The sequence below is a fragment of the Solea solea genome, chromosome 17 (genome assembly GCF_958295425.1).
Source record: "Solea solea chromosome 17, fSolSol10.1, whole genome shotgun sequence".
Classification (NCBI taxonomy): domain Eukaryota; kingdom Metazoa; phylum Chordata; class Actinopteri; order Pleuronectiformes; family Soleidae; genus Solea; species Solea solea.
Genome location: NC_081150.1, coordinates 3,643,376 through 3,654,947, shown reverse-complemented (window position 1 = coordinate 3,654,947; position 11,572 = coordinate 3,643,376). Strand labels below are relative to the sequence as shown.

The window sequence follows — 11,572 nt, the reverse complement described above, 5'->3', positions numbered from 1 at the left end:
GAGTTTCTTTCTGTTTTGTGTCAGTTGTTTAGGCTCTTTTTTTTATTTTTTTTAAAATAATAATACAATCGAATAATCGAATATGCGGCAGGGCGACATGTCAGTCGAGTAAACTGAGGATTCACGTCGATTTATCGCTTGTGGTATTAGCTGCACATTTGCGGGTGAGTGAAATGAAACCTTTGTATTTTCCGCTTCCCCTTTAAACTAACACTGCGAACATTTGTTGTTTGCGTTTAAAAACCTGGCGTTTTGTGTGCTGACTTTATTTTTTCTTTATTATTATTATTATTATTATTATTAGTATTGTTAGATTATTAGTAATGCTGTGACCCAGCAGATATTGACGGTAGCATTAATCGCATCAGCACTACTATAGTAGTGATTTTAATGTTAGCCTACATATTCCCAGCTGAGCCTGTATGTATTACAATGAGGCTGTATATCTGATTTATTATTGTAAACTCATACTCGAGTATTGGAACAAACATAGTATACACACACAGTGTAAATGGTTCATTAAAAAAAACACATCATTTGTTTAACTTGAGTCAACAACAACAACTTTGAAACACTATCAGAAAACCCTTATGAAAGGAAATTAAGGAAGTTGTATAGTTATTATGTGAATGTAATCTGGAAATGCTTGATTTAATAATAATAATAATAATAATAAAAAAGATAATAATTCTTGAAAACATCCCACATGTATTGATGGGAAAAGGACGGCAAAATTCCAAATGAATCAACAAAATCTATTGAGTTTGGAGAGTAATGAGTGCAACAGTCTAGCTTTGTAGAGCTGTTACTTTGATATATTCTGGGGGGACAGGAATGAACACAAGCATGAAAAACATTTGAAAATGTATCCCCCAAAATCAGGAAGAAAAATATGGGTCAAATTTAAATCCCTTAACTGTATGAAGCAGTGCTTGGCATTTAAGAATTTCTATTTAAGATGATGTCCCAAGTCATTTTTGCAGAGAGTAACTCACGGTAATCTGTGTGATATTTTTTTTTCCAGGCTCAGCTCCAGTGAGAGATGGAGGAGCTCTACACTTTGGAGCAGGAGGTGGGACGGGGCAGCTACGGTGTTGTCTTTGAAGGACATATAGCCAAAACAGGACAGAGGGTGGCCATCAAGCGGCTGCCCTGCAACAACCCGGAGGGCATTGAACTCTACCTGCAAGAGCTGTGGGCCATGAGGGCCACAGCTAAGAACCATGTCAATGTCATAGCACTCCACAGCTGTCTCCTGCAGACAGGCCCACGGAGCCTGAAGCCCCTAAGGCCAGGAAAACTGCCTCTACGTCTGGTCGAGAGCGTGCTAAAGGGCAGTGTCGTTGGAGCCCCACAGAGTCAGGAAACAAATAATACCCAGAGGAGGTCTAATTCTGCCTCCAGGCTTCAGGACAGGACTCACACAGTCCAGGCCAGGTCAAACTCCCAGGACAAGTCTAAATCAAATGCGGCTGATTCTACAACACCCAAAAGGCCTCAAAACAGGGCCAGGAAGAGACCGTCCCAAAGCGAGGAGGAGCAGCCGCAACCCCTGCGCTGCTTGGCCCTGTGGCTCGTCATGGAGTACTGCGATGGGGGTGACTTGAATCAGTACCTGCTCTCCAGACCCCCAGATGAGCAGCGTAACCACAGTGTTGTGCTGCAGCTGAGCAGTGCTGTGTCCTTTCTGCATAGCCTCGGCATCACCCACAGAGACCTGAAACCAGACAATGTGCTGGTCTGTGACACAACTAAAGGCCCCATTGTGAAGGTAGGCAGACGCTGTGATGTGACAGTATTTACGTCACCATTAGTGGGTTTGGAAAGTCGCTGTTTAAATTACAAGGCAGTGCTGCCCTGAGTAGTCGGCAGTGATGAATGTGAGACGCGGCAAAGAATATGATCAAATTAAATTTGCTAAATGAAAAACAAATGCAGCAGCAGTTATATACAACCAGTTTATATCAGGAGTTATAAAACTTTACCACAGATTTGTTGAAAAGATAACTGGATTTGACAGTTTAGGAAAATTCAAATTCCACACACTCGTGCAGTCACAGATAATTTGTGAGATAAATCTTTTGGAATGAGCTTTGATGGAATCTCGGTATGATTTAACTTGGTTTACAACTGTGCCGTCTTCATCTTCACTTTTTATCTTTTCTACCATAACATACCTTTTCTTATTCAAATTTAGCAATGGTGTACACATAAAAGTAAATTCTCTCCAGCTCGATTCAGGTTTTCACACAATGTCACAAAATGCAGTGCCTCAAAAGACTGTTCTAAGTCTCTAACACTAACAATTTCAAATCACTGTAATATATCTGTGATTAAAAGAAATGGTTAAAAATGTCCACAATCACATATGGATGACACCTCACAATGACCTACCACGGCTGTAAAGTCATTTTTTATTTAACAGTTTGTAGTAGAACACATGTAAAACAAGATCATATTCTTTTTAAAGTTAGTAACAACTATTTGATTTGTAAGTATTACATTGTCATGTAATCAAACAGATGTATGAATCAAACCATGGATTTGAAGAATCATTACACCCCTAATTTCAATTTTAACCATTAGATTTACCATTGGAAACATTGCACTGCCAAGTTTGACGTTGTTTGGATAAGTAATGCAAAAGATATCGTTAAATATGTCGGTAAAAGAAGCACACATTGGCTTTTGCCGCTCTACTGTAGCCACTCCCCCTCTCACTCACACAGCACTGTGGGCTACCTGAGAGGACAAGCGGGCCTTTTGGCAGAATTAAATCCGTGGGTAAAAAGTTAAGCGAGTGCAAGATGTGTGGGTGATTTTTATGTCTGACCTCAACAATAAAGACCCATTAAACCCATTAAAATGAGTCAGCAAATTTGGCTAAATGCGGTATGCTTGCATTACAATGAGTCAGCGGAACACGCCAACAAACACAGGTATGCAGTGGCTATTCAAAACTATGTAAAACATGATGTGCAATGAACTGACACTGATTTGAATAAACAACTATTCCGACTGCAAGGTCCCAAATTTAAATGAGCGATAATGGTCCCGAATTTAAGGACGTTTCAGAATGCAAAGCACAACCAGCTACAGACAACAAGTGGCAGGCAGAAAAGCATCTTGCCACTCCAAAAAGTAACAATGAGCATTCAAATACACCAAACCAACAATTACTAAAAACACACACAAGGCACTGCAGTAGTATTTCTAAAAAGAACTTCATCTGTATGTCAGCACAAATCAGACGCTGTCGTTTCCTCCCCTTGTCTTACTTTTAGGTGGCAGACTTTGGTCTGAGTAAGATGAGTGAAGGTCTGGTGGATGGGGACCTGACCAGGCAGCACTTCTCCTCCACCTGTGGCTCCGACTTCTACATGGCTCCCGAGGTGTGGGGTGGACTGACCTACACGGCCCAGGCAGACATCTTCTCCCTCGGTGTGATGTTCTGGGCGGTCCTGGAGAGAATCACCTTTGTGGAAGAAGGGGCCACACAGGAGCAGCTGGGTAAGTGAAGAGTAATGAATCAGCAGAGCAGAGCAGACAGAAAGAGAGATTGAAAATACTCGAGATGCTTCCTTAGCCCCAAACAAAACACGATAGACGAGGCATACAGGAACACGGTCCTCACGCTCTAAGGCTGAGTCCACATGTATTTAAAAAAAAAAAAATAGATATTTCCAATTTTAAGAAAAGAATACTGTCATGAAAACGCCAGTAAAGACTTGTTAGCGTTGTAAGCAAACAGCAGAACACATAGAAGGATTAACTCATAGACCTGCCAGTCCAAGTACACCAACACTTGTCTTCCAGGAAGTGGGTCTTGTGACACAAGCATGGTGAACCAGCAAGGGCGACATTGTGGCCAATTTGAATCCAACAGGAAGTGAATATGGATCACTGGTTTTGCCCCTTCATTCTAAAACAGTCCTGTATTTAATTTCTTTTTAAACAAAAACAGAGGTTTTTTGATGCTCTAAAACACTAGGATAATGTGGATGACTGAGTTTTCTGGAGCAGAATTTGTGAGTTCTGTAGCAACAGTCTTGACAAAATGGGAATGCAGATTTTTCCAGTTAACATATTAGCTTGGGCGTGCCATGTAATATCCAGTCAGAGTGCTCTCAGGGAGGTTGGAAAGGTTGAGTGTGTGGCCAGGCAGGTTGATGACGCATCACGCTGAATCGAGTTTGACTTAATTAACTGGCCCATATTAAAAATGTCACATACTATTCATCATACGTTCATCAAGCATGAATGGAACAATCCTGAATCTAAATGGCAAAGATATGAAAGGTGATTTGTGCAATGTACATTTTGATATGGATCATCGTGGCTCTGCTGCTTCTAATAAAATGTGATGGCATGTTGTTACACCCAAGCTGTCGGCAGCATCTGAGAAGCACTTTATAATAAATGGAGATGAATTTATTTGTTTGTTTTCTATCATATATTATCTGCGTCTTTAGTTCCTTTTTAATAACACCAGCGTAATGAAGATTAGTGACACTTCCCCGCTAACGCAAAGATGAAGATGAGACGTAATGCTGTCAAATTATTATTTATTTGTGCCCGTCGTGATTGCATCGAAGGAAACTGGACCCATTAATATGTGCGAGGTGCTGAGAGGCAACGTGCCAAGCTCTTCAGTTCAGCTTTGGGATTTTAATTTATTTGTTTAATGTCCCTTTTTCCCCCTCCATTAGAGCCCCAAGTGGCCATAAGATGAGTAGGCATCTTAATGTTCAAGAGTACAGTGCCCTGCTCTGCTCTGCACTCCACTATCAGCAAGTAATGAAATGGCTTCAATACAAATGTCTCATTTTATTCATTCGAACGGTTTTGGTCAGGGCCGAGCTGGTGGCAAGGGGGATATGAACCATTATCCCAAAGTTTAGTGTGTGAGAAAAACCTCCCTGAGTCACTGATACTCCATTAGGCACAATGAAAATGGTTACTTTTGGAGGGGGTGGAGATGGAGGCAGGGTTTCACACAGGGGGAGGAAAAAAAAGGAAAGAAGCCAAAATGGAATTTAGCAGCTCCGATCACAATCCTCTTTGTCTGTGAGAAAATGGGGAGAGACAGTTGGAGGCTTTTCTCAGGCGGATAAAACAGTCCATTATATTTACTTTATCCTCTCCAAAAAAGCCTCACACCCACACACACACAGTTATATGACGAGGCAGGAGAGCTGAGAGAGTATCGTGTCTATTGGAGGAGCGAGATGCAGCGTCTGTGGTTTTTCCTTCAGGTGTGGAAGAATCAGACAGGCTGCATCTGAACTATGGATGATGGAGAAGATGACCTATGCAGGACATGCATGACAGATAAGCTACTGTTAGGGCTGCAACGATTACATCAATTAATCACTTATTTATCGATGACTAAATTAATGAATCATTTTCATAATTAATTTGATCCGTTTGAGTTTTCATTTTCTTGAATATTTTCTGCTTTCTTTGCCCCACGTAACAAAGAAATATTTCAAACTAATTTTGTTTTGGGGGAAAAAATAAAACCTTTTTTGAACTTTTTTGGGAAACGCTGATCCACGTTTTTCAACATTTTGTGGACCAAACTAGAACTCCATTTACTGAGAAAAGAAGTGACAGATTAATTCATTACGATAATAATAGTGAGTTGCAAGCCCTAATTACTATCAGTTTCCAATCAAAGTTAATTCACACTCTTTTAGATAATGAGAAAGGACTCAAAGAATTTGTTAATCTTTTGGCGTCACCACCTCCTTTAAGGGATACAACTAATGACTTCCTTTTCTTCATTAATCCACTCGTTTTTTTCACTTCATCTGTAGTCCAGAGAATGTCAAAGACAAATGACCAACTGGAGTTAGTCGAGCCCAAAGTTTTATCTTCTTAATTATTCTGATCAGGAGCCAAAAGAAGGAAATGAGGAAGCTGATCGTGGAAATTCAACATGTGAGGTCTGATCAGACTGATACTGAAGAGTTCAAATATGTGTGTGTGTGTGTGATGTCAGAGTCCATACTACTTTATACAACAGCTGCACATGTGCTGGAAAAATTGCTGATTGTTGAGTTTTATCTGCATCTGTTGTTTAAAAATTGTATTTTTGGGATGGTGGCTCTCTGTCCTGAGCTCCTCTCACCAGATAAGCACAATCAGACACACTTTTAGAGACAGTCTCTCCATCACTGACACTCTTTGTGAACTGGAAAACTGGAATTTTTGCCAGTGCTAGAGTAGCAGTCATTCCACCAAGGTGTCCTGTATGCTGAGGGTAGGCGTAGTGGAACAGCCAATGGGAGAGTGTGCTCATTCTGAACTGCCCTGAGAAAGGTCAAATCCTCCAATGACCCCACAGATTAAGTTATGAAGTTGTAAAAAGCTATTCAATCAGTAAGTAGCCCTACATACTGTTCCTTTTAACTGTATAAAGTATGTCCTGTTCTTCTGTAATAAATGTAGAGTTGCAATCTTGTTGCACACAAGAGAAATGAGCTGGGCATTATGGCCAAAAAGGTAATCATGGGGGAAAAAAAAAAGTCAATATCAATAATTATTTATAACAATAACATCAGATATTTAAAGAATGAATTTTGCTCTTGAGTGAATTTAGAAGATGAAATCACGTTACTGCCAGTTACATCAAAGGTACGAGTGTCTCGAAACTTCACTTTCAATATCTTGTTTCACTTCACTCGTGTTTCAGAGAACCAGGGACAATTCCTAAACCTAAAGTCTGTTGCCGTCTTGCTTCACTAGTGTAGCTGTTAATGCTTCTGCCTTCCCGCCATCAGTCAGTCGTGATGTAACAGTGTGTCTCCACAGACATGAATACAAAACACTGCTATACTGAGAAACACGGGCTTAATCGGCTTAAACTTAATTGACACCATAATGTAAACACTGAGCAGTTCTGTCTTTTAACCTGCTCTTAAAAAATAGTTTGTGTTTTTAAACCTTTTGTTATTTTTCTTCTCTGCCACACTTGAACTTACTCATGTGTGTGTTCATGTGAGTCTGTGCTGCTGGTGGATACAAGTCTTTTTAACCTTGGCGTTGTGTAGCACTCGCACACATCCCCACTCTTGAGTGCGCCTCAGTGTGTTCCACTGACTGCTGCATCTCTTTGAATTCAGCTCAGCTGGTAAAGCGTTAGTTTGGAGAAACTCTGCATTGTGAATGAGTCCCTCCCACAGGCAGCTGTTTGCAGCGGATCAGAGCGAAAACACAGCGATTCACTTTGCTAATGATGAACCGCAGCTGGTCATTTTGCCTCCTTGAAAACCTAGATTGGCACAGAGTTGCTTGATATATTTTGTCAGACAGCGGTCGGGATGGTGGTTGGTCTGTCCTGTGGTGGTTTTTCGTCAAACGGCAGCAACACAGTGGAGCTCAGTGACAACATGACTGTGGTGTATCTTTTACTTCAGCCCCTCATTCAAACTCTATGAGATGAAATAGGTGTAGGAGCCTTGTCTCATTTTTATTTGTGAGATTTTCCCCCCAACCACTAGGGGGTTGTATTTCATTTCTTATATTCTGCCTGGGGTCATGCTGGGTTATTTGAGGTCAGCTGTTGTTTTACTCGGGTGTTGCAAACAGTTTTCTACTGTGCACGGTTTTAAGTTTTGTTTTGTTAGTAACCACTGATTAAGTAATTAATCAGTAATTAAATAGGATAACAACTGGCCTAGTGGCTGAAAACATAAGGCACTGGTCTCGTAAGGCCAAGAATTGTGGGTTCAAGTCCCATCTAGGCTTGATGAGACAAAAAAGTCATAGGTTAGTATGTTTTGGCAGCCCGTGGCCAAGTGAAAAGGGAACTTGGCTTGTAACTGGAGGGTCGCCAGTTCGAGTCCCCACCAGGTCAAAAGGGCTGGGGTACCCCTGAGCAAGGTACCCAACCCCCATTGCTCCCCGGGCACTACTCAGTGTGGCAACCCACTGCTCCTAATTCTAGGATGGGTCAAATGCAGAGAAATAATTTCCCTAAGGGGATTAATAAAGTATAAGATTTAGATTTAAGCATATTCCACACTGGCTGAAATCCTGTTTAAACCTGGGATTAAACAGGATTTTTGGCCAGATAATAGTCATAGCATATTTCTGCTCGGCTCCGTCCTGGTACCTGCAGGTATGGTTCTTGAGCACTTGATCGTATGTTGACTTCTCCAGGAAGTGCCCTTGGTCGTCATTTCCATGTTTGACGATCACAGAGCGACTCCCTGCTGGGCGGACCCGCCCACCTGATGACCTCACTGTCTTCATTTGTGATTTCTCCTTTAGGTGCCTACGTATGCAAGGGTCGCTCAGGCTGGCTGATGCCACTGGGGGAAGCCTTGTGGGAAAACGCCGACCTCCAGCTGTGTATTCCTATGAAGTTTAAGCGGGCGCCCCCACTGCCACCCCCTCCTGGTCCATCCATGTGCTCCCTGCTTTTAGACATGCTGGCCTCTAACCCAGATGCTCGGCCTCCGGCAGACCAGCTGGAGGCCAGAGTGAGATCGGCTCTCAAAGAGGACTCCCACTGACACAGAGTGCGCTTAAGCGACCATTATGGCTCCAACCACCGCAGCCACTACATGGAAATATTGACTGTGGCTCCGCTGACCACGCATGGTGTCAACAGGAACCACTTTGCTTCCACTGGGAAGTGGGGGAAAAAACATTTGTATGATTATATGGAACTGAAGGTGCTATTTCTGCCACTGGAACGGCAGCCAGAGCCTATAAACTGTATAGGGAACCACATTAAGGGAAAATGGGGTGGGAGTCCATCAGTCCATTGACCTTGGACCCCTGGACCTCACTGCACACAAGACACGCAATGATATTCATTCAATTTGATAAGTCCCCATGTAGAGATCCAGTGGGATTTGCTGTAAAAGACGGAGCTGTTTGACAGGGAAATTGATTTCAGTGACGACAGAGCCGAGAGTAAACACAAACGATTGACTCTGTTGGTTTTTAAACGTGTTTGGATTGAATGCACACTTAGTATCGCCGCTTTATGTCAGGAATTAAAGACGGGGTCTGACATTTGCTTCTGAAACATTTTTATATGTTAAAATCCTCACATTATTCTGACCGTTATTCAAAAAGTAAAGGGGGAAAAAACAGTTTCTAGCCCTCGTCCATAGTCAAATAATCATGAAATGATCGGCTGATGAGTTTGATCGCATTCCATTTGAGAAGTCCGAAAAAAACAAAAGTATCTTGGTGCTAGCCATTGTTAGCAATGACCGCCCCAGAAATTGCAGCAACATTAATATGTGAACGACGGACTTACTGTGAAGCAGCTAAGAGTGCTTTTACTGTTGATGTGAGTGGCAGCCATCTTGGAATCTTAGTTTCCGAGTTGGAACACCCCCTCAACTCGGAAATTCCGACTTCCAACTACAAAGGGAACACACCGTTAGACAAATTACTTGGCATATGTAATTACTTCATAAAAAAATGCTTGTTTTGAAACTCTAATACTTGGTTACTTACTTGCTATCCATTATTTGAGACATATTTGTTTTTTTTTTTTCAAAGTGTAGCCTGTTATTGCTTTTTCAGACTTGCAGACCGTAGCTTTAATTGTGTCTTTTATTCTTCAGCCATGGGGGTTTTAACTCGTCTGTCCTGGCTCAGATATTTCCAGCTCACACTGATGAATCAGGTTCCAGACGTCTGAAGTATTTAAACTGAGAGAACAAAAACTAGTGCACTAATGCAAGTGAAATAGTAATTGCATGGTCAGTGGGATTAAATAAAGATGCACTGTATTTGTAGGAACAGCCTCAGAGTGAACACAGCGCTATTGTGTCCAGTATATTTTGTTATGTACATAATTTTAATGATGCATTGTAAGAGCACGTTTAATTCTTTTTCTTCGATATTTTTTTTAAGATGGTGTGTTTTTTTTAAAAAATAACATTGTGACTGTGTGACATTTTGTTGCAGATTGCAAATGACTAATGTGCCCTCGCCCCACGAATAGGAAATTAAAGTCAGGCATGTGGACTGTGGCTGATCATATCCACAGCATTTATTACTGACCATCAATCTTGGTCCCGTGCCGTTCGCGCCGCAGTAGATGACCACTTATTTCACATCAAATATTTCTGCTCACATGCCTGGAAAAATGGATGAATGCATCCATCTCGTCACCTGAGCGTGGTGTCTCGGGAACAATGTTGGAATTTCTCTTGGACCGATAAGAATTTGGTGTTTTCAAGGTCACGTTTCTGTGGCCACTATTCAAACATTCATCTTAAAGAAGAATGCACTGGAGTCTTAACTATTCTGTGTACGATACGGTCCGAGTACAACTGTAATGTAATGTAAATAAAATGTTAAAAAAGGGTAGTACTGATGTGTAGTTTGCAGGAAGATGACCTGTGAAAGAATGAGTAACTGTTAAAAAAAGTGAATAAATTGAGCTGAAAAGAAATTCAAGTTAAATTTAACCTTTCCTTTGTTTCCTTTGTCCTTTGCCAGCAGGGGGCGCACAACTCACACAATCATACGATAAAAACAGAACTATCCCTGAGCGGGTTTAACAGAAGTAGCAGTTAGCCACCAGGGGGCGACTCCTCTGGTTCTCAATTTATGCCGAAATAGATGGAGCTGTAAATATTAAGCTCACGCTGGATATACTTTGTGTATATATTTTTTTATAATCTATATTATACATTGAGAAAAAGAGCTTCTACTTCTCACTTGATTGATATTGGTGTTTCTTTAAGAGCTCAATATTTCCTCAGGTGATATTTGGTATGAAACCACTGGGTGTAAAGCACTTGTTACAGCTCTTCTTTGTAAATTATATTCCAATTTTGAGGAAATCAGAGGATAAAGCAAAACACACATATGAGTGGACACGTAATGTGAATGACAAATAAGGTTTGTTTTGCACAATGAAAGGACTAGGTCCATTTTTAGAAACAGCCAATGACTCAAACTCGTAAAATCAAGCCTGGCAATTTCAAATATATCTTTTTTGAACATATATTCAATTTGCTTACATTAAAGAAGTGACTTAAAGTGAAATGTGGTCACACTGTGCAGAGTTATGATGTTAGTAACTGTAACAGTATCTGATATAAACATTCAACACACACGTGTTTATGTATAAATTTATGTTTTTGCAGATATATACTCATTTATGAACTTCTTCAAATTTGACTCCCTTGTTCACTCATAACCATTATATAGATCATCTTTCTATATAAAACAAAACATGGACAACTCTCATTGAGCCAAGATATCATCTTTGTTAGAAATGTTTATATATTGTGCTATTCCTTAGTTACTTGTTAGAACTTTTCTAGTTTGTGCAGGTTTAGTCTTTTCCGTCTTTATTTTATTTCTTTTTTATTAACGGAGGAGAGGTCCTTTGTATAAGCCTGTGGCTTCTTGACCTCGACCTCTCCTGGTACAGTAACAGACGGACATTGGCACAGAAATCATAAGTTAAATGTAAAAGATGTTATAAAATAATGGAAAATAGTCAAAAACCAAGTTGCACCAAATTTCTATGTACGTAACTATGTGGAAACAACACGAAACAAGAAGTGGTCTGTAACTTTGCTGA

The 11,572-nt window shown here is 40.7% G+C and overlaps 1 protein-coding gene across 1 annotated transcript; it reads left to right on the top strand.

The window, feature by feature from the left end:
* Nucleotides 1–2: 2 nt before the first annotated feature.
* si:ch211-63o20.7 (Serine/threonine-protein kinase pdik1l-B-like) lies at nucleotides 3–10,440 on the top strand. The gene is made up of 4 exons (XM_058612586.1): nucleotides 3–164; nucleotides 1,025–1,771; nucleotides 3,285–3,510; nucleotides 8,278–10,440. The coding sequence occupies exons 2-4, from the start codon at nucleotides 1,043–1,045 to the stop codon at nucleotides 8,520–8,522; spliced, it is 1,200 nt and encodes a 399-aa protein (XP_058468569.1). The 5' UTR covers nucleotides 3–164; nucleotides 1,025–1,042; the 3' UTR covers nucleotides 8,523–10,440.
* The last annotated feature ends 1,132 nt before the right edge of the window (nucleotides 10,441–11,572 follow it).